Source organism: Mobula hypostoma, chromosome 22, assembly GCF_963921235.1.
Source record: "Mobula hypostoma chromosome 22, sMobHyp1.1, whole genome shotgun sequence".
Taxonomy (NCBI): domain Eukaryota; kingdom Metazoa; phylum Chordata; class Chondrichthyes; order Myliobatiformes; family Myliobatidae; genus Mobula; species Mobula hypostoma.
The window spans coordinates 3903434-3928091 of record NC_086118.1 but is presented as its reverse complement, the minus strand read 5'-3'; the positions used below and the strand labels follow the sequence as shown (position 1 = coordinate 3928091).

General features: G+C 47.1%; 1 protein-coding gene across 1 annotated transcript in view; it reads right to left on the bottom strand.

The window, feature by feature from the left end:
- Positions 1–8298: 8298 nt before the first annotated feature.
- The window catches only part of LOC134336618 (unconventional myosin-XV-like), a 315256-nt gene continuing 298896 nt past the window's right edge, over positions 8299–24658 (bottom strand). Inside the window, exons 42-44 of the mRNA XM_063030961.1 lie at positions 15915–16037; positions 15122–15341; positions 8299–8588 (exon numbers count right to left, since the gene is read on the bottom strand). Of these exons, the coding sequence (XP_062887031.1) occupies positions 8390–8588; positions 15122–15341; positions 15915–16037 (542 nt within the window). The 3' untranslated portion in view covers positions 8299–8389. The remainder of the gene's footprint in view (positions 8589–15121; positions 15342–15914; positions 16038–24658) is intronic.

Here is a 24658-nt window from a genome sequence, read left to right as displayed (position 1 = left end):
AAACAACCCTGTATTCACCAAACACAATACACAACCACACAAACAGCCCTGTACAATATTCACCAAACACAATACACAACCACTCAAACAACCCTGTATTCACCAAACACAATACACAACCAAACAACCCTGTATTCACCAAACACAATACACAACCACTCAAACAGCCCCGTGTTTACCAAACACAATACATAACCACTCAAACAACCCAGTACAGTATTCACCAAACTCAACACACAACCACTCAAACAACACTGTATTCACCAAACACAATACACAACCACTCAAACAACCCTGTACAGCATTCACTAAACACAATACACAACCACTGAAAGAACCCTGTATTCACCAAACACAATACACAACCACTCAAACAACCCTGTATGCACCAAACACAATACACAACCACTCAAACAACCCTGTATGCACCAAACACTATACACAACCACTCAAACAACCCTGTATTCACCAAACACAATACACAACCACTCAAACAACCCTGTATTCACCAAACACAATACACAACCACTCAAACAACCCTGTATTCACCAAACACAATACACAACCAAACAACCCTGTATTCACCAAACACAATACACAACTACTCAAACAGCCCTGTGTTCACCAAACACAATACACGACCACTCAAATAACCCTGTACAATATTCACCAAACACAATACACAACCACTCAAACAACCCTGTGTTCACCAAACACAAAACACAACCACTCAAACAACCCTGTATTCACCAAACACAATACACAACCACTCAAACAGCCCTGTATTCACCAATCACAATATACAACCACTCAAACAACCCTGTGTTCACCAAAGACAATACACAACTTCTCAAACTACCGTGTTCACCAAACACAATACACAACCACTCAAACAACCCTGTGTTCACCAAACACAAAACACAACCACTCAAACAACCCTGTATTCACCAAACACAATACACAACCAAACAACCCTGTATTCACCGAACACAATACACAACCACTCAAACAGCCCTGTATTCACCAAATACAATATACAACCAATCAAACAACCCTGTGTTCACCAAAGACAATACACAACTTCTCAAACTACCCTGTGTTCACCAAACACAATACACAACCACTCAAACAACCCTGTATTCACCAAACACAATACACAACCACTCAAACAACCCTATACAATATTCACCAAACACAATACACAACCACTCAAACAACCCTGTATTCACCAAACACAATACACAACCACTCAAACAACCCTGTATTCACCAAACACAATACACAACCACTCACACAGCCCTGTATTCACCAAACACAATACACAACCACTCAAACAGCCCTGTATTCACCAAACACAATACACAACCAAACAACCCTGTATTCACCAAACACAATACACAACCACTTAAACAACCCTGTACAGCATTCACCAAACACAATACACAACCACTGAAACAACCCTGTATTCACCAAACACAATACACAACTACTCAAACAACCCTGTATGCACCAAACACAATACACAACCACTCAAACAACCCTGTATGCACCAAACACTATACACAACCACTCAAACAACCCTGTATTCACCAAACACAATACACAACCACTCAAACAACCCTGTACAATATTCACCAAACACTATACACAACCACCCAAACAACCCAGTATTCACCAAACACAATACACAACCACTCAAACAGCACTGTATTCACCAAACACAATACACAACCACTCAAACAACCCTGTATTCACCAAACACAATACACAACCACTCAAACAACCCTGTATTCACCAAACACAATACACAACCACTCAAACAACCCTGTATTCACAAAACACAATACACAACCACTCAATCAACCCTGTATTCACCAAACACAATACACAACTACTCAAACAGCCCTGTATTCGCCAAACACAATACACAACCACTCAAACAACCCTGTATTCACCAAACACAATACACAACCAAACAGCCCTGTATTCACCAAACACAATACACAACCACTCAAACAACCCTGTATTCACCAAACACAATACACAACCACTCAAACAGCCCTGTATTCACCAAACACAATACACAACCACTCAAACAACCCTATATTCACCAAACACAATACACAACCACTCAAACAACCCTGTATTCACCAAACAAAATACACAACCACTCAAACAACCCTGTATTCACAAAACACAATACACAACCACTCACACAACCCTGTATTCACCAAACACAATACACAACCACTCAAACAACCCTGTATTCACAAAACACAATACACAACCACTCAAACAACCCTGCATTCACCAAACACAATACACAACTACTCAAACAGCCCTGTATTCGCCAAACACAATACACAAGCACTCAAACAACCCTGTATTCACCAAACACAATACACAACCAAACACACTTGTATTCACCAAACACAATACACAACCACTCAAACAACCCTGTATTCACCAAACACAATACACAACCACTCAAACAACCCTGTATTCACCAAACACAATACACAACCACTCAAACAGCCCTGTATTCACCAAACACAATACACAACCACTCAAACATCCCTGTTTTCACCAAACACAATACACAACCAAACAACCCTGTATTCACCAAACACAATACACAACCACACAAACAGCCCTGTACAATATGCACCAAACACAATACACAACCACTCAAACAACCCTGTATTCACCAAACACAATACACAACCAAACAACACTGTATTCACCAAACACAATACACAACCACTCAAACAGCCCCGTGTTTACCAAACACAATACATAACCACTCAAACAACCCAGTACAGTATTCACCAAACTCAACACACAACCACTCAAACAACACTGTATTCACCAAACACAATACACAACCACTCAAACAACCCTGTACAGCATTCACCAAACACAATACACAACCACTGAAACAACCCTGTATTCACCAAACACAATACACAACCACTCAAACAACCCTGTATGCACCAAACACAATACACAACCACTCAAACAACCCTGTATGCACCAAACACTATACACAACCACTCAAACAACCCTGTATTCACCAAACACAATACACAACCACTCAAACAACCCTGTATTCACCAAACACAATACACAACCACTCAAACAACCCTGTATTCACCAAACACAATACACAACCAAACAACCCTGTATTCACCAAATACAATACACAGCTACTCAAACAGCCCTGTGTTCACCAAACACAATACACGACCACTCAAATAACCCTGTACAATATTCACCAAACACAATACACAACACTCAAACAACCCTGTGTTCACCAAACACAAAACACAACCACTCAAACAACCCTGTATTCACCAAACACAATACACAACCACTCAAACAGCCCTGTATTCACCAATCACAATATACAACCACTCAAACAACCCTGTGTTCACCAAAGACAATACACAACTTCTCAAACTACCCTGTGTTCACCAAACACAGTACACAACCACTCAAACAACCCTGTGTTCACCAAACACAAAACACAACCACTCAAACAACCCTGTATTCACCAAACACAATACACAACCAAACAACCCTGTATTCACCAAACACAATACACAACCACTCAAACAGCCCTGTATTCACCAATCACAATATACAACCAATCAAACAACCCTGTGTTCACCAAAGAGAATACACAACTTCTCAAACTACCCTGTGTTCACCAAACACAATACACAACCACTCAAACAACCCTGTATTCACCAAACACAATACACAACCACTCAAACAACCCTGTATTCACCAAACACAATACACAACCACTCAAACAACCCTGTATTCACCAAACACAATACACAACCACTCAAACAACCCTGTATTCACCAAACACAATACACAACCACTCACACAGCCCTGTATTCACCAAACACAATACACAACCACTCAAACAGCCCTGTATTCACCAAACACAATACACAAACCAAACAACCCTGTATTCACCAAACACAATACACAACCACTCAAACAACCCTGTACAGCATTCACCAAACACAATACACAACCACTGAAACAACCCTGTATTCACCAAACACAATACACAACCACTCAAACAACCCTGTATGCACCAAACACAATACACAACCACTCAAACAACCCTGTATGCACCAAACACTATACACAACCACTCAAACAACCCTGTATTCACCAAACACAATACACAACCACTCAAACAACCCTGTACAATATTCACCAAACACAATACACAACCACTCAAACAACCCTGTATTCACCAAACACAATACACAACCACTCAAACAACCCTGTATTCACAAAACACAGTACACAACCACTCAATCAACCCTGTATTCACCAAACACAATACACAACTACTCAAACAGCCCTGTATTCGCCAAACACAATACACAACCACTCAAACAACCCTGTATTCACCAAACACAATACACAACCAAACAACCCTGTATTCACCAAACACAATACACAACCACTCAAACAACCCTGTATTCACCAAACACAATACACAACCACTCAAACAGCCCTGTATTCACCAAACACAATACACAACCAAACAACCCTGTATTCACCAAACACAATACACAACCACACAAACAGCCCTGTACAATATTCACCAAACACAATACACAACTACTCAAACAACCCTGTATTCACCAAACACAATACACAACCAAACAACCCTGCATTCACCAAACACAATACACAACCACTCAAATAGCCCCGTGTTTACCAAACACAATACATAACCACTCAAACAACCCTGTACAGTATTCACCAAACACAATACACAACCACTCAAACAACCCTGTACAGTATTCACCAAACACAATACACAAGCACTCAAACAACCCTGTACAGTATTCACCAAACACAATACACAACCACTCAAACAGCCCTGTATTCACCAAACACAATACACAACCACTCAAACTACCCTGTGTTCACCAAACACAATACACAACCACTCAAACAACCCTGTATTCACCAAACACAATAAAGAACCACTCAAACAGCCCTGTATTCACCAAACACAATACACAACCACTCTAACAACCCTGTATTCACCAAACACAATACACAACCACTCAAACAACCCTGTATTCACCAAACACAATACACAACCACTCAAACAACCCTGTATTCACCAAACACAATATACAACCACTGAAACAACCCTGTATTCACCAAACACAATACACAACTACTCAAACAGCCCTGTATTCACCAAACACAATACACAACCACTCAAACAACCCTGTATTCACCAAACACAATACACAACCACTCAAAGACAAGCATTTCAAAAGGACTTCATTCAGTTAAAATAAACCATTTCTGTCTCATATGGTTATGTGATGCCAAAAGCCAAATATGTATTTTAAGGTTGGGCAGGTTGACTTTGAAATTCAGCGACACCAGGCTTGAGATAAAAATTTGTACGCAACAGACGTGCACGGATATGAACCAGAAGTGTTTTTTCGGCCATCTGGATAGAGACGTCAAAAGCAGCACTTAAAGCAGCTCTGATGGCTTTTAGATGCACCAGTTTTAAAGCTTTCCATGTTAAGCCTTTTTGTCCTGAACACAATTGACATAGGAGATCAGAAAGCAGGTCGGCACTGAAATTATCAAACAGTTATTAAAGACCCGCAACCCCATGACCTCTCCTTCTCCTTGTCTTCTCATCTCCAAGCTCCCCTGCCTCACTTACCCACTCCTCATCTGCTGATCTCCTACCTGCCCATAGATTGGCCCAATTGCTCACTCATCTCTCATCCACAACCCTCCAGCATTCATATTAACTTCCCTCTGACACTGGGTCCCTTCTCTTCGGCTTGTTCCAGTAACTCAGTCACCTCATCTTGTAGTGCCATTCCCATCTTCCCAACTACTTGTTTTCCAACAGCCCCATCATTTCAAACCGAGTCCTCTCTCCGTTTTCTCAAGGTTCCTCCTTTCTCTATTACGTGTCTCCCTCCCAGTGTGTCACCCTTCCCAGTCACTGTCCTTGCTGATTGTCTCTCCGCCCCCACCTCTTCTTGCCCATGTCACTCCTGTTCCTTTTACTCATCCCATGACTTCTCTGCTCAAAACCTTCAGTCTCAATGCTAGCAGCGCAGTGGCTGTCAATGCAGACAGCCTCTGGTGAGAAGCTGCCTCTGGCGAGAAGCTATCTCTGGCGAGAAGCTGTCTCTGGCGAGAAGCTGCCTCTGGCGAGAAGCTGCCCTTGGCGAGAAGCTGCCTCTGGTGAGAAGCTGCCTCTGGCGAGAAGCTGTCTCTGGTGAGAAGCTGTCTCTGGCGAGAAGCTGCCTCTGGCGAGAAGCTGTCTCTAGCGAGAAGCTGTCCTGGCGAGAAGCTGCCCTTGGCGAGAAGCTGCCTCTGGCGAGAAGCTGCCTCTGGCGAGAAGCTGCCTTTGGCCATATAACGAGCAGTCTAGATCTCTGGCCCATTTTGTAGCTCCATACACCAGTATAGCACAGGAGTAGATCCTTTGGCCCAGGATGTCTGTTCTGAACATGATTCCAATTCAAACTAATCTCGTCCACCTGCACATGGTGAGTATTCTTCTATTCCCTGCCTGTTCATGTGCCTGTCTCAACTAGTTGCTATCGTACCTGCTTCTACACTTCCTCAGCACATTCCAGGTACTAATCACTCTCCGTGTAAAAAATAACTTGACTCATAGATTTCCATAATCTTTCCCCTCTCTCACTTTAAATCTATGCCCCATAGAATTTGTCACTTCCACCCTGGCAAAAGAACTATCTACCCTATCTATGCCTCTAATAATTTCACATGCCTCTATCAGGGTCAAGCCTCAGTTTACAAACTCGAGAAATTATCCAAGTTTGTCCAAACTCCTTCAATCTATTACTCTTTAATCCAGACAACATCTTTGATAAACCTTTTCTGCTCCAAAGCCTCTGCAGCCTTTCTATCGTGGGGCAACCAGAACTGTACACAGTACTCCAGAAACGGCCTAACCAAAGTTTTATACAGCTGCAACACAACTTTCCAACTATGACACTCAACACCTCAACCAACGAAGGCAAATGTGTGACATGCAAGTGGCCTTTTCTACCAGCCCACTTTCAGGGTGCTATGGCCCTGTTCCCCAAGATCCTTTGTACATTAGTGCTCCTCAGGATACTGCCATTAACTGCAAATTTTCTTCACTATCTTACACTTGTCTGGAGTCACAGCACAGAAACAGGCCCTTCAGCCCATCCAGCATGTACTGACCATTTAAACTGCCCACTCCCACGAACCTGCACCCGGACCACAGCGCACCACATCCCAGCTATCCAGGTACCTATCCGAACTTCTCTTAAATTGATTCTAGATTAAGCTCCACCTGCATTTCTCTGCCAATATTTTTGACTAGTCTAAATCCTGCTGAATTGTATGACAACCTTTCTTTCTATCCACAGTTCTACAAATTTTTGTGTTGCCATCAAATTTATTATCAGCTCATCTATACTTTCATAGAAATCATTTATATATATCACAAACAATGGCAGTTCCAGCACTGATCGCTGTGGAACACCGCTGTTCACAGACCTCCAGACAGAATAAGGACCCGCCCACCACAATATCCTGCCAGCTATGGTCATGCCAGTTTTGAATCCAGTCTGTCAAGAGACCATGGATTGTGTGTGCATTTTATCTTCTGGACCAGCCTACTTCGAGGTACCTTCCCAAATGCTTACTGAAGTCCACAATAGACTACATTCCTACATTCATCAATCACCTGCATCATATCCTGAAGAAGATGTGATCAAGTTAAAAAGACATGACCTTCCCTGTCAAATGTCATGCTGGCTATCGCTACCAAGTCCATGCTTTTCCAAACATGAGTAATTCTTATCTCTAAGGATCTTCTAGAAATAATCTTGCCGATGTAAATCAAATCAAGTTTAATTGTCATTCAAACCATACATGGATACAACCGTACGAGACAGGGTTACTCTGGGACCAAGGTGCAAAAACATACACGTGCATTCAAAATAATGAGAAAGGAAAAAAAGAACATAGGCACGTAAGAAAACAAGTTTTTAGACCAAGTTCCTAAGCGACAAGTCTCTCAAATTGATGGTTCCTCTCAGTCCAGCCAGTAATTCCATCGATCCACCACTGGAGGGCAGCACCAACAGGAGAGGCCGCCTCTCGTATCCCTTTTGCCTATCACCTGTCCAGCGCTTGGCTCCATCCCTCCCCCTCCTGTCTTCTCCTATCATTTTGGATCTCCCCCTCCCCCTCCCACTTTCAAATCCCTTACTCACTCTTCCTTCAGTTAGTCCTGACGAAGGGTCTCGGCCTGAAACGTCGACTGCACCTCTTCCTAGAGATGCTGTCTGGCCTGCTGCATTCACCAGCCACTTTGATGTGTGTTGCTTGAATTTCCAGCATCTGCAGAATTCCTGTTGTTTGCACCTCCAACCGAGCCTGGACGGCTCAAGGACTGAGGCCTAGTCCTAGCTACAACCGGAGGGAACACTACTGCCTTGCCGCCTGTCTCACCACCAAACAAGGGTAGCAGGCTTGTGGCAATCAATGTCCAACAGGGTCTAGCAATCACAGAAGAAATGTCCAAGACAGTCACTCACAGTTTCACTGTGTGCCACCTTCACACCAATTCTAGTGCCTCCGAGGTAGCTTGCTAACCTGTAATATGGTGGATTACCCCTTTCCCCTTCTTAAACAGAGGAACTACAGGCTACTTTCCAGTCCTCTGGAACATTCCCTCTGGCTCGAGAGTATACAGAAGTCTCTGTAAAGGTCCCTATAATCGCCTCTATTGACTCCGTCAACAAACTAGGAACTTATCCACATAAATAATCTTCAAGCGATCCAGCACCAAATCCTCCTTGATAGTAATATGCCCTAGGATACCAGCATACCCTTCCCTGTTCCCTCTATCCTTCATGTCTTTGGTGAATATTGATGAAAAGTACTTCTTCAGTACCTCACCCACTTCCTCTCCCTCCAGGCATAAATTCCTTCATTTTTCTACAGTGGTCCTAACCTCTCCCTGGCTATCCTCCTGTTTTTAATGAACGCCTTGGGATTTTCCCTAATTCGACTCACCAAGGACACTTCATGGCCCCTTTTAGCCCTCCTGAATCCCTGTTAAGTTCTATCTTGGTTCTTTTATATTCCTCAAGGACTATGTCTGGTTTCTAACCCCTACATATACTTCCTGGCTTTGACAAAATTTGCAACACCTCTCCTCACCTTTCTTCCTCGCAGGAACACGTTGGCCCTGAATCACAAATGCTGGCTTTTAAAGCACTCCCACATGTCAGATGTGGATTTACCCAATGATATCTGCTCTTGGTCTATTCTCCCCAGCTCCTGCCTGATACCTTTGTAATTAGCCCTCCCCCAGTTAAGGACTTGTCGCTTGGTTACACACCAAATCTAGACAATTCCTGGGAGAAACGATGAAGGAAGTGTAGAGTACAGGAGGGAAGGCATGCTAACTGGACACCATGTCTTCTTAGTCCTATGTGTAACAGAGTAAATTAAAGTCATATACATCCCAAAATGACCACTGAGACCATGCTGACCTATTAAGCACCTCCTTGCACTAATTCCATTTTATTTCCCCCTACATTCTTACCAGCCCCTCTCCTCTCCAAATGTTCATTCAACACAATGGAGCATTTTACTGACCAGGCTGCATACCATTGGGATGTAAGAGGGAACCAGAGCACTCAGAACAAATCTGAGTCACAGGGAGAAAATACAAACTCCTCACAGTCACCAGCCAGTGTTCCCCAGTGACCTAACCAGCCTATCACATCAGCTGCCAGTGTGCCCCAGTGATCTAACCAGCCTATTACATCAGCAGCCAGTGTGCCCCAGTGACCTAACCCACCTACCACATCAGCTGCCAGTGTGCCCCAGTGATCTAACCAGCCTATTACATCAGCAGCCAGTGTGCCCCAGTGACCTAACCCACCTACCACATCAGCTGCCAGTGTGCCCCAGTAATCTAACCAGCCCACCACGTCAGCAGCCAGCGTTCCCCAGTGACCTAACCAGCCTATCACATCAGCTGCCAGTGTGCCCCAGTGATCTAACCAGCCTACTACATCAGCAGCCAGTGTGCCCCAGTGACCTAACCCACCTACCACATCAGCTGCCAGTGTGCCCCAGTAATCTAACCAGCCCACCACGTCAGCAGCCAGCGTTTCCCAGTGACCTAACCAGCCTATCACATCAGCTGCCAGTGTGCCCCAGTGATCTAACCAGCCTACCACGTCTGCAGCCAGTGTTTCCCAGTGATCTAACCCACCTACCACATCAGCTGCCAGTGTGCCCCAGTAATCTAACCAGCCTACTACATCAGCTGCCAGTGTGCCCCAGTAATCTAACCAGCCCACCACGTCAGCAGCCAGCGTTTCCCAGTGACCTAACCAGCCTATCACATCAGCTGCCAGTGTGCCCCAGTGATCTAACCAGCCTACCACGTCAGCGGCCAGTGTTTCCCAGTGATCTAACCCACCTACCACATCAGCTGCCAGTGTGCCCCAGTGATCTAACCAGCCTATCACATCAGCAGCCAGTGTTTCCCAGTGATCTAACCCACCTACCACATCAGCTGCCAGTGTGCCCCAGTAATCTAACCAGCCCACCACGTCAGCAGCCAGCGTTTCCCAGTGACCTAACCAGCCTATCACATTGGCTGCCAGTGTGCCCCAGTGATCTAACCAGCCTACCACGTCAGCAGCCAGTGTTTCCCAGTGATCTAACCAGCCTACCACATCAGCTGCCAGTGTGCCCCAGTGATCTAACCAGCCTATCACATCAGCAGCCAGTGTTTCCCAGTGATCTAACCCACCTACCACATCAGCTGCCAGTGTGCCCCAGTGATCTAACCAGCCTATCACATCAGCAGCCAGTGTTTCCCAGTGATCTAACCCACCTACCACATCAGCTGCCAGTGTGCCCCAGTAATCTAACCAGCCCACCACGTCAGCAGCCAGCGTTTCCCAGTGACCTAACCAGCCTATCACATTGGCTGCCAGTGTGCCCCAGTGATCTAACCAGCCTACCACGTCAGCAGCCAGTGTTTCCCAGTGATCTAACCAGCCTACCACATCGGCTGCCAGTGTGCCCCAGTGATCTAACCAGCCTACCACGTCAGCAGCCAGTGTTTCCCAGTGATCTAACCAGCCTACCACATCAGCTGCCAGTGTGCCCCAGTGATCTAACCAGCCTATCACATCAGCAGCCAGTGTTTCCCAGTGATCTAACCCACCTACCACATCGGCTGCCAGTGTGCCCCAGTAATCTAACCAGCCTATCACATCAGCAGCCAGTGTTTCCCAGTGATCTAACCAGCCCACCACGTCAGCAGCCATTGTTTCCCAGTGATCTAACCAGCCCACCACGTCAGCAGCCAGTGTTTCCCAGTGATCTAACCAGCCCACCACGTCAGCAGCCAGTGTTTCCCAGTGATCTAACCAGCCCACCACGTCAGCGGCCAGTGTTTCCCAGTGATCTAACCAGCCCACCACGTCAGCAGTTAGTGTTTCCCAGTGATCTAACCAGCCTACCACATCAGCAGCCAGTGTTTCCCAGTGATCTAACCAGCCCACCACATCAGCAGCCAGTGTTTCCCAGTGATCTAACCAGCCCACCACATCAGCATCCAGTGTTTCCCAGTGATCTAACCAGCCCACCACATCAGCAGTCAGTGTTTCCTAGTGATATAACCAGCCTACCACGTCAGCAGCCAGTGTTTCCCAGTGATCTAACCAGCCCACCACATCAGCAGCCAGTGTTTCCCAGTGATCTAACCAGCCCACCACGTCAGCAGCCAGTGTTTCCCAGTGATCTAACCAGCCTACCACGTCAGCAGCCAGTGTTTCCCAGTGATCTAACCAGCCCACCACATCAGCAGCCAGTGTTTCCCAGTGATCTAACCAGCCCACCATATCAGCAGCCAGTGTTTCCCAGTGATCTAACCAGCCTATCACATCAGCAGCCAGTGTTTCCCAGTGATGTAACCAGCCCACCACATCAGCAGCCAGTGTTTCCCAGTGATCTAACCAGCCCACCACATCAGCAGCCAGTGTTTCCCAGTGATCTAACCAGCCCACCACATCAGCAGTCAGTGTTTCCCAGTGATGTAACCAGCCCACCACATCAGCTGTCAGTGTTTCCTAGTGATCTAACCAGCCTACCACGTCAGCTGTCAGTGTTTCCTAGTGATCTAACCAGCCTACCACGTCAGCAGCCAGTGTTTCCCAGTGATCTAACCAGCCCACCACATCAGCAGTCAGTGTTTCCCAGTGATGTAACCAGCCCACCACATCAGCTGTCAGTGTTTCCTAGTGATCTAACCAGCCTACCACGTCAGCTGTCAGTGTTTCCTAGTGATCTAACCAGCCTACCACGTCAGCAGCCAGTGTTTCCCAGTGATCTAACCAGCCCACCACATCAGCAGCCAGTGTTTCCCAGTGATCTAACCAGCCTATCACATCAGCAGCCAGTGTTTCCCAGTGATCTAACCCACCTACCACATCAGCTGCCAGTGTGCCCCAGTGATCTAACCAGCCTATCACATCAGCAGCCAGTGTTTCCCAGTGATCTAACCCACCTACCACATCAGCTGCCAGTGTGCCCCAGTAATCTAACCAGCCCACCACGTCAGCAGCCAGCGTTTCCCAGTGACCTAACCAGCCTATCACATTGGCTGCCAGTGTGCCCCAGTGATCTAACCAGCCTACCACGTCAGCAGCCAGTGTTTCCCAGTGATCTAACCAGCCTACCACATCGGCTGCCAGTGTGCCCCAGTGATCTAACCAGCCTACCACGTCAGCAGCCAGTGTTTCCCAGTGATCTAACCAGCCTACCACATCAGCTGCCAGTGTGCCCCAGTGATCTAACCAGCCTATCACATCAGCAGCCAGTGTTTCCCAGTGATCTAACCCACCTACCACATCGGCTGCCAGTGTGCCCCAGTAATCTAACCAGCCTATCACATCAGCAGCCAGTGTTTCCCAGTGATCTAACCAGCCCACCACGTCAGCAGCCATTGTTTCCCAGTGATCTAACCAGCCCACCACGTCAGCAGCCAGTGTTTCCCAGTGATCTAACCAGCCCACCACGTCAGCAGCCAGTGTTTCCCAGTGATCTAACCAGCCCACCACGTCAGCAGCCAGTGTTTCCCAGTGATCTAACCAGCCCACCACGTCAGCAGTTAGTGTTTCCCAGTGATCTAACCAGCCTACCACATCAGCAGCCAGTGTTTCCCAGTGATCTAACCAGCCCACCACATCAGCAGCCAGTGTTTCCCAGTGATCTAACCAGCCCACCACATCAGCAGCCAGTGTTTCCCAGTGATCTAACCAGCCCACCACATCAGCAGTCAGTGTTTCCTAGTGATATAACCAGCCTACCACGTCAGCAGCCAGTGTTTCCCAGTGATCTAACCAGCCCACCACATCAGCAGCCAGTGTTTCCCAGTGATCTAACCAGCCCACCACGTCAGCAGCCGTTTCCCAGTGATCTAACCAGCCTACCACGTCAGCAGCCAGTGTTTCCCAGTGATCTAACCAGCCCACCACATCAGCAGCCAGTGTTTCCCAGTGATCTAACCAGCCCACCATATCAGCAGCCAGTGTTTCCCAGTGATCTAACCAGCCTATCACATCAGCAGCCAGTGTTTCCCAGTGATGTAACCAGCCCACCACATCAGCAGCCAGTGTTTCCCAGTGATCTAACCAGCCCACCACATCAGCTGCCAGTGTTTCCCAGTGATCTAACCAGCCCACCACATCAGCAGTCAGTGTTTCCCAGTGATGTAACCAGCCCACCACATCAGCTGTCAGTGTTTCCTAGTGATCTAACCAGCCTACCACGTCAGCTGTCAGTGTTTCCTAGTGATCTAACCAGCCTACCACGTCAGCAGCCAGTGTTTCCCAGTGATCTAACCAGCCCACCACATCAGCAGCCAGTGTTTCCCAGTGATCTAACCAGCCCACCACATCAGCAGTCAGTGTTTCCCAGTGATGTAACCAGCCCACCACATCAGCTGTCAGTGTTTCCTAGTGATCTAACCAGCCTACCACGTCAGCTGTCAGTGTTTCCTAGTGATCTAACCAGCCTACCACGTCAGCAGCCAGTGTTTCCCAGTGATCTAACCAGCCCACCACATCAGCAGCCAGTGTTTCCCAGTGATCTAACCAGCCTACCACGTCAGCAGCCAGTGTTTCCCAGTGATCTAACCAGCCCACCACATCAGCAGCCAGTGTTTCCCAGTGATCTAACCAGCCCACCATATCAGCAGCCAGTGTTTCCCAGTGATCTAACCAGCCTATCACATCAGCAGCCAGTGTTTCCCAGTGATGTAACCAGCCCACCACATCAGCAGCCAGTGTTTCCCAGTGATCTAACCAGCCCACCACATCAGCAGCCAGTGTTTCCCAGTGATCTAACCAGCCCACCACATCAGCAGTCAGTGTTTCCCAGTGATGTAACCAGCCCACCACATCAGCTGTCAGTGTTTCCTAGTGATCTAACCAGCCTACCACGTCAGCTGTCAGTGTTTCCTAGTGATCTAACCAGCCTACCACGTCAGCAGCCAGTGTTTCCCAGTGATCTAACCAGCCCACCACATCAGCAGCCAGTGTTTCCCAGTGATCTAACCAGCCCACCACGTCAGCAGCCAGTGTTTCCCAGTGATCTAACCAGCCTACCACGTCAGCAGCCAGTGTTTCCCAGTGATCTAACCAGCCCACCACGTCAGCAGCCAGTGTTTCCCAGTGATCTAACCAGCCCACCACATCAGCAGTCAGTGTTTCCCAGTGATGTAACCAGCCTACCACGTCAGCAGCCAGTGTTTCCCAGTGATGTAACCAGCCTACCACGTCAGCAGCCAGTGTTTCCCAGTGATCTAACCAGCCTATCACATCAGCAGCCAGTGTTTCCCAGTGATCTAACCAGCCCACCACGTCAGCAGAAGATTCCAATGCAGCTGAGACAATGAGATGTAGTGTAAAGTCATCCTCAATGGCCAATGGCCTTAAAAAACAAATATTGGGGTGGGTCAGGTGCCCCACAGAGCTGACATGCTCATCTTGCTAACCTGTTTGGCTTGGGAACAGGAGGGGGCGATAATGGTCGGGACTGGTACTTCTTTATTATTTCTCGAATGTTGTGACTGGGTTCTGGTTTCTTTCTGATATTGACAGTCGTCACCGTCTCTTCTTTATCAGTCTCCTCCGTCTTCTTTTCATCGTGCGAGTCTTCGGCTGGGGTGACTGGAGGAGGGGGAGGAGGAGGAGGAGGGGGAGGTGTAGCAGTTTCTAAAGGAATAAAAAGAAAACAGTGCTTGAGTTGAAGATTATCTAAAGATCATTATATCAACCTCAAATAATTGACTATCTTCTGTTCAAGATGTTTTGAAGGGAGGTAGAGCAGGTCAAAGTGGGACAATGAATGAGTGAACAGAGCGAGCTGGACAGGCCACCAGGGGGCTGCGAAGCTCAGTCCAGGGTGCAGGGAGGTGTAGGTGAATGGGTGATCACAGATTGGACAGCCGTTGGTTAGCTTGATCGGAGATTGGGAAGCTGAAAGTAGGTGAGAGAGAATGGCTGATTATAGTCCAGGGGTAGCCGAGGGCCACTAAACAGTTTACAGTATCTGAACTTTATTCCAATTTGATTTCAAAGAATGGCTGACCATTTGTTGACAGTACAGCAGAGTGTAACACAGCTTGATGTGGAATTATCCTGACAGAGGGAGATCCCATGCCCACCACCTTTCTCCTCCCCCATCCTGACAAAGTGGTCCCTGAATTCTATGCTAGACTTGATCTGAAGTCTGAATAACAGCCAGTCGGTCATGGAGGATCACCGAGCTTCTCCTCACTTGAATACCTTTCTGCTTCTCCTCTTTGGGGCTCTCAGATTCTTCAGCTTCCTGCTTCTTTTCTGGTTTCTCTGGTTTGGGAAGCAGTATTTTAGACCGACGTTTCAACTTCACACTTTCCTTCTGCCCTGCTGAAGAGAAGAGTGGAAAAGATCAACAAACAACATCCCACACACATGAAACACCTTGTCTGAAAGCAACAACAAAAGAAAAAATACCCTGATCTCCTTCATTCAGCTATTTTGAGACACATAATATTGGATGTGATAGGTTCAGAAGGTTTGGAGGAGACAGGAGAAGTATGAGTAGGACCTAAGATTTTCAATACAATTTGGGTTTGTTCCACTTTTATTCAGCAATTATATCAACGTTGCATCAGTGACCTTCAGATTGAAGAAGGAAAGCTGGAAAGATTTCTGCTTCTTCTTGCCCATTAATTCAAACAAGAAGCTGCAGCCAGGAAACGGGGAGTTCTGCTCACTAAACCCGTGCCGACCGGGCACCTATTTTCACACAGATCACCCCCATTTCTTCTCCCCACCCTGCCACCAACTCCCACTCCAGGTTCTACCACTCTCCTGCACGACAGAGTGGCTAATCAGGCGGACTGGGGGGAGGAGGTGGGGAATTGTAGAGACGGAGGCTGGAAGGGGGCGTGTTTCCAGGTATAAGGTGGGACTGATGGGGAGATGAGAGAGGGGAGCGGACCGGATCGGATACGTAGGCTGAAGAGGAAGAAACCCAGGCGGGTGATGGACAGGGATGGTGGGTGGTAATGAATCTGAAATAGGAGAGGTGGGTGGGGGTGATAGAAAAGTTGAACTAAGGGAGAGGAAACCTGTGTGGACTGGTGGGAATGGGAAAGAAAGGCAGGGGTGGATAGATTTTACCTGAAATTGAATAATCCAATGGCTACACGAATGGAATACAAGGTGCTGTCCCTCTGGTTTCTACCTGCCCTCTGTGTGGCAGCTGACAAGGCTGAGGGCAGACAGGTTGTGAGGGAAGGCAAAAGGTTGATTAAATGACGTAAACTCAAGCTGGTCGTTGTGGACTGAGCACAGCACCTCCACACGATGGCCACACTTGGTCTTGCCGATGCAGAGGAGGTCATATTGCAAGCACTAAGTGCAACAGGTGAGGTTGGAAAAGGTGTGGAGACAGGTGTTCTTCGCCTGTACGGTCTGATTGAGTCTCTGGGTGGGGGTGAGGACGGTGTGGAGACAGGTGTTACACTCCCTACAGTTGCAGGGGAAGGTACCAGGAACTGGGGGGCAGGAAGTGGGTGGGGATGGATGAGTGGATCCCAGAGGCACAGAGTGAGTGAACCCTGCAGAAAGTAAGAAGGGAGAGAAGAAAAGGGGAGATGTGACAAGTGGTGGGATCTTGTTGCTGCTGACAGGGTGGTGTTGGAGGGTGTGTTGGAGCAGGGTGCTGGGTGGAGGGTGTGTTGGAGGGTGCTGGGTGGAGGGTGTGTTGGAGGGTTCTGGGTGGAGGGTGAGTTGAGGAGGGTGGAGGGTGTTTTGGAGGAGGGTGGAGGGTGTGTTGGAGGAGGGTGGAGGGTATGTTGGAGGAGGGTGGAGGGTGTGTTGGAGGGTGCTGGGTGGAGGGTGTGTCGGAGGAGGGTGCAGGGTGGAGGGTGTGTTGGAGGGTTCTGGGTGGAGGGTGAGTTGAGGAGGGTGGAGGGTGTGTTGGAGGAGGGTGCAGGGTGGAGGGTGTTTTGGAGGAGGGTGGAGGGTGTGTTGGAGGAGGGTGGAGGGTATGTTGGAGGAGGGTGGAGGGTGTGTTGGAGGGTGCTGGGTGGAGGGTGTGTTTCAGGAGGGTGCAGGGTGGAGGGTGTGTTCGAGGAGGGTGGAGGGTGTGTTGGAGGGTTCTGGGTGGAGGGTGTGTTGGAGGAGGGTGGAGGGTATGTTGGAGGAGGGTGGAGGGTGTGTTGGAGGGTGCTGGGTGGAGGGTGTGTTGGAGCAGGGTGCTGGGTGGAGGGTGTGTTGGAGGGTTCTGGGTGGAGGGTGAGTTGAGGAGGGTGGAGGGTGTGTTGGAGGAGGGTGCAGGGTGGAGGGTGTTTTGGAGGAGGGTGGAGGGTGTGTTGGAGGAGGGTGGAGGGTATGTTGGAGGAGGGTGGAGGGTGTGTTGGAGGGTGCTGGGTGGAGGGTGTGTTTCAGGAGGGTGCAGGGTGGAGGGTGTGTTCGAGGAGGGTGGAGGGTGTGTTGGAGGGTTCTGGGTGGAGGGTGTGTTGGAGGAGGGTGCAGGGTGGAGGGTGTGTTCGAGGAGGGTGGAGGGTGTGTTGGAGGGTTCTGGGTGGAGGGTGTGTTGGAGGAGGGTGGAGGGTGTGTTGGAGGGTGCTGGGTGGAGGGTGTGTTTCAGGAGGGTGCAGGGTGGAGGGTGTGTTCGAGGAGGGTGGAGGGTGTGTTGGAGGGTTCTGGGTGGAGGGTGTGTTGGAGGAGGGTGCAGGGTGGAGGGTGTTTTCGAGGAGGGTGGAGGGTGTGTTGGAGGGTTCTGGGTGGAGGGTGTGTTGGAGGAGGGTGGAGGGTGTGTTGGAGGGTGCTGGGTGGAGGGTGTGTTTCAGGAGGGTGCAGGGTGGAGGGTGTGTTCGAGGAGGGTGGAGGGTGTGTTGGAGGGTTCTGGGTGGAGGGTGTGTTGGAGGAGGGTGCAGGGTGGAGGGTGTGTTCGAGGAGGGTGGAGGGTGTGTTGGAGGGTTCTGGGTGGAGGGTGTGTTGGAGGGTTCTGGGTGGAGGGTGTGTTGGAGGAGGGTGCAGGGTGGAGGGTGTTTTGGAGGAGGGTGGAGGGTGTGTTGGAGGAGGGTGGAGGGTATGTTGGAGGAGGGTGGAGGGTGTGTTGGAGGGTGCTGGGTGGAGGGTGTGTTGGAGCAGGGTGCTGGGTGGAGGGTGTGTTGGAGGGTTCTGGGTGGAGGGTGAGTTGAGGAGGGTGGAGGGTGTGTTGGAGGAGGGTGCAGGGTGGAGGGTGTTTTGGAGGAGGGTGGAGGGTGTGTTGGAGGAGGGTGGAGGGTATGTTGGAGGAGGGTGGAGGGTGTGTTGGAGGGTGCTGGGTGGAGGGTGTGTTGGAGGGTGCTGGGTGGAGGGTGTGTTGGAGCAGGGTGCTGGGTGGAGGGTGTGTTGGAGGAGGGTGGAGGGTGGAGGGTGAGGATAGAGCATTTTGTTCTGTTGGAGAGGAGGGAGGGTGAGAGCAGGCATCAGGGAAATGTAAGTGAGTTTTGTCAGCTATAGCAGTGGAGATGGCATGTTTCCTGAAAAAAAAATGCCCCCTTAGTCCTGATGCAGTGTCCTGACCTACAACACTATTGGAAACACAAGCTTTTTTTAAAACAATACCTCTTGTAAGATTTGTACTTCTTAACAAACTCGTGTATTTTTTGCACTCACTGGCACTCACTAACAGCTAAACTAACGGTTTATCACCTTTCTCATTTTTCATTGGCTAAGTACTAGCACATTATCCAACTGACGTACATCGCCTATAAAGAGTATTCACTCCCCCTCCCCCGAAGTTTTCATGTTTTATTGTTCTACAACACTGGATCACAGAGGATTTAATTTGGCTTTTTTGACACTTATCAACAGAAAAAGACTCTTTCATGTCAAACTGAAAACAGATCTCTACAAGGCGATCTAAATTAATTACAAATATAAAACACAAAGTAATTGATTGCATAAGTATTCACCCCCTTCAATAAGACAGGCCAGATCATCACTGGTGCAGCCATTTGGTTTTAGAAGTCACATAATTACAAACTGTAGTTAAATGGAGATTACTTATGTGCAGTCAAGGTGTTTCAACTGATTGTAGTAAAAATACCCCTGTATCTGGAAGGTCCAACTGCTGGTGAGTCAGTATCCTGGCAAAAACTACACCATGAAGACAAAAGACCACTCCAAGCAATTCCACGGAAAGGTTATTGAAAAGCACAAGTCAGGAGATGGATACAAGAAAATTTCCAATTCACTGAATAATCCTTGGAGTACAGTTAATTCAATCATCAAGAAATGGAAAGAATTTGGCACAGCTGTAAATCTGCCTAGAGCAGGCCGTCCTCGAAAACTGAGTGACCGTGCAAGAAGGGAGGCCACCAAGAGACCTATGACAACTCTGGAGCTTCAGTGGCTGAGATGGGCGCTTTGTTGCCTGGGTGCTTTAAAAGTTGCAGCTTTATAGGAGAGTGGCAAAGAGAAAGTCACTGTTGGAAAAAAAACTCACATGAATTCTCAGCTAGAGTTTGCCAGAAGGCATGTGGGAGAATCTGAAGTCAGCTGGAGGAAGGTTCTATTGTCCGATGAAACCAAAGTTGAGCATCTTGGCCATCAGACTAAACACTATGTTTGGTGTAAGCCAAACACTGCCCATCGTCAAGAACACACCATCCCTACCATGAAGCATGGTGGTGGCTGCATCATGCTGTGAGGATGCTTCACTGCAGGAAGCCCTGGAAGGCTTGTGAAGGTAGAGAGTAAAATGAATGCAAAAGAATACGGGGAAATCCTGGAGGAAAACCTGACGTAGTCTGCAAGAGAACGGCGACTTGGGAGAAGATCTGTTTTCCAGCAAGACAATGACCACAAGCATAAAACCAAAGCTACAAAGGAATGGCTTAAAAACAACAAAGTTAATGTCCTGGAGTGACCAAGTCAGAGTCCAGAGTCCAGACCTCAATCCAAATGAGAATTTGCGTCTGGACTTGAAAAGGGCTGTTCACTCACAACCCCCATGCAATCTGACAGAGATTGAGCAGTTTTGTAAAGTAGCATGTCCAGATGTGCAAAGCTGATGGAGATCTATCCACACAGACTCAAGGCTGCAATTGCTGCCAAAGGTGCATCTACTAAATATTGACTTTAAGGGGATGAGTAATTATGCAATCAATTATTTTGTGTTCAATAATTGAAATAAATTTAGACCAATGTGTAGAAATTTGCTTTCACATTGACACAAAAGAGTCTTTTCTGTTGATCAGTGTCAAAAAGAGCCAAATTAAATCCACTGTGATTCAATGTTATAAAACCAAAAAACATGAAAAATTCCATGGTGGTGGGAGGGGGTGAATACTTTTTATAGGCACTGTAATTCTTTTAATTATGTCGCATAGTAACTTATTCATTCCTATCTAAGGGATTTCTTTATCTTATCTATAAAAGTGATAGATCTTTCATAAGTGCCATCTTGGCTTCTTTAATTCTCTTACACCCCTTGCATCTTTTCTCAGCTCTTTATTTAGTTTGATTAGTATTTGTATGTTTGTACTCTAAAGTAAACTAAAACCTTGGAATTAAGACTACTGATTATTTTTAACTCCTTGAAGAACCTTATGGGTCTGAAAATAAACAGAGATCCAACAATCTGGCATTCAAACATGGAAGGATTACATGAAGGTAAAAACAGACTAACAAAGGAAGCTGGGAGAAAAGGCATTCGTCCGTTCCTTAATCGTCTGAAATAAATATCTTCAGTACATCATTTAAAGAGAACTTAATACTGAGAGGAGTCGTGGTTGTACAACCTGTGTGGGGCCGGAATAAATGATCAGAGTCTGATCACAATGGGGTTGCCAGACAAGGGACCAACAAGAGTTTTCAGATTTTGGACGGATGTTTGTTTGGTTGTAACCTGATATTATAGCCACTACGGGGTTGTGAGTTTTGTGAGATTCTTGACATTGAAAAGTGAAGAGACTGAAGCTAATACGATGGTCAAATCTGTGTAGCCCCGGGAAGACGTTACAGGAGCAGTTTGACCAATCCAGTGGGTGGTGTTAACGGTGATGTTGATCATGTTGAAAGCAGCCACACTGACTAGTCCCCAGAAACAGCGACACCTTTGGAACTCTCAGGAACTGCAAAGAGACACTGACTCAACAGAGACCTCTAGTGGCTTAGGAAACAATGACAGTAATGGGTTAACAACAGGAATTCTGCAGATGCTGGAAATTCAAGCAACACACATCAAAGTTGCTGGTGAACGCAGCAGGCCAGGCAGCATCTCTAGGAAGAGGTACAGTCGACGTTTCAGGCCGAGACCCTTCGTCAGGACTAACTGAAGGAAGAGTGAGTAAGAGATTTGAAAGTGGGAGGGGGAGGGGGAGATTTGAAATGATAGGAGAAGACAGGAGGGGGAGGGATGGAGCCAAGAGCTGGACAGGTGATTGGCAAAGGGGATATGAGAGGATCATGGGACAGGAGGCCCAGGGAGAAGGAAAAGGGGGAGGGTGGGAAAAACCCAGAGGATGGATAAGGAGTATAGTGAGAGGGACAGAGAGAGAAAAAGGAGAGTGAGAGAAAGAATGTGTGTATAAAAATAAATAACGGATGGGGTACAAGGGGGAGATGGGGCATTAGCGGAAGTTAGAGAAGTCGATGTTCATGTTCATGTCATGGAGCATGAACGTGGACTTCTCTAACTTCCGCTAATGCCCCACCTCCCCCTTGTACCCCATCCGTTATTTATTTTTATACACACATTCTTTCTCTCTCCCTCCTTTTTCTCCCTCTGTCCCTCTCACTATACCCCTTGCCCATCCTCTGGGTCCCCCCCCCTTGTCTTTCTTCCCAGACCTCCTGTCCCATGATCCTCTCATATCCCCTTTGCCAATCACCTGTCCAGCTCTTGGCTCCATCCCTCCCCCTCCTGTCTTCTCCTATCATTTTGGATCTCCCCTTCCCCCTCCAACTTTCAAATCTCTTACTCACTCTTCCTTCAGTTAGTCCTGACGAAGGGTCTCGGCCTGAAACGTCGACTGTATCTCTTCCTAGAGATGCTGCCTGGCCTGCTGCGTTCACCAGCAACTTTGATGTGTGTTGCTTGAATTTCCAGCATCTGCAGAATTCCTGTTGGAAGGAGATCACATCTTGATTACTGGCGAGTGGGTCCTGGTCAAGAAACCAGATAAGGAATCATTGGGAGCTCGGAAGGAAGGTCCTTAGTCAGGACTGTTAATTGCCAATCAGTAGTTAAGGTAGAAGGAAAAAGTAAGTGGATACACGCCAGCCACTGCAAAAGAGCTAAAGTGACTCCAGATTAAGACATATACTGAACAATTATTGGACACTTTTTATTGGACACTCATAATCTACATTTTTTTTGTGTTTGTTTAAAAGCGGTTACTCTGAATTTTCAGATGTGACTCTGCCAGGATCCCTTATAGAATCCAAAATGGGGACTGTTGGAAACCCCTGCCTTTTTTGAACAATACTTGTTATAAGATTTATACTTTTTAACAACCTCAAGTATTTTTTGCACTCACTGGAAGGAAATGGTGTAGCAACTAAACTAATAATCGAACACTTTTCTCATTTTTCATTGGCTAAATACTGGCACATTGCCCATGTGATGTAATTGCTTTAATTATGTGGATTATTAACTAATTAATTCCTACAAAATTCCTACAGATTTTGTTATCTTATGTACTTTAGATTATTACCTTACCTTAGATTTTTCAGAAGCACCATTTTAAACATAGAAACATAGAAACATAGAAAATAGGTGCAGGAGTAGGCCATTCGGACCTTCGAGCCTGCACCGCCATTCAGTATGATCATGGCTGATCATCCAACTCAGAACCCTGCCCCAGCCTTCCCTCCATACCCCCTGATCCCCCGTAGCCACAAGGGCCATATCTAACTCCCTCTTAAATATAGCCAATGAACTGGCCTCAACAGTTTCCTGTGGGAGAGAATTCCACAGATTCACCACTCTCTGTGTGAAGAAGTTTCTCCTAATCTCAGTCCTAAAAGGCTTCCCCTCTATCCTCAAACGGTGGCCCCTCATTCTGGACTTCCCCAACATCAGGAACAATCTTCCTGCATCTAGCCTGTCCAATCCCTTTAGGATCTTATACGTTTCAGTAAGATCCCCCCCCCCCCAATCTTCTAAATTTCAGAGAGTATAAGCCTAGTCCATCCAGTCTTTCTTCATATGAAAGTCCTGCCATCCCAGGAATCAATCTGGTGAACCTTCTTTGTACTCCCTCTATGGCAAGGATGTCTTTCCTCAGATTGGCTTCTTTTTTACTCTTTTGTCTTAGCATTAATTCCCCTCTTAGTTTCTCAGCTCTTTATTTAGTTTGCTTCGTATTTATGTTTGTTTGTTGTCTGAAATCTTGGAATTAAGACTGTTGGCCTTTATTTGGGAAGAACCCTAAGGATCAGAAAATAAGCAGAGATCCAACAGTGTTGACCATCCCTTTGCTTCCATAGATGCTGTCTAACCTGTTTTCTGCACCTCTTCAAATCTGACTGCCCAAGAATGTGAACCACTCACAATATTTATCAAAACTCTAGGCTGCAGATAGAAGGCATGGCTCAGAACCTGCATTACTTCATTTTATTAGCAGTAAGAGGCAGCAGGTATCACTGTGATTTTCATTATGTCCCACGAAGAGTGCACTCTTCAATCACAAGCTTCCAAGAACAGTGTTCCTTGACTCTTCTATGAGAAGCCCTGCGGTGATGGTTTCAGCACAGGGCTGTTCTGTTACAATAATGCATGTCCGTGCATCCTTGGTATTTAGCTTAACAGCTGCACCCTCAGCTACCGGTTCTTAAAAGGATGAACAACATCTTTAAAATTATTTGGAAAGAAATTACTAAAATCTATTGGGATGATAGTTAAAAGATTAATCTATTTTTTGACTTTCATCTCAAAGAGGTGGGAGTACAAAGAGAAGAAGTTATATCATTTTTATATTATGTCTGCTTCAAGCAGATCATTCCAGGGAAGCTGCATTAGGCTTTGGTCTGTGGTGTCT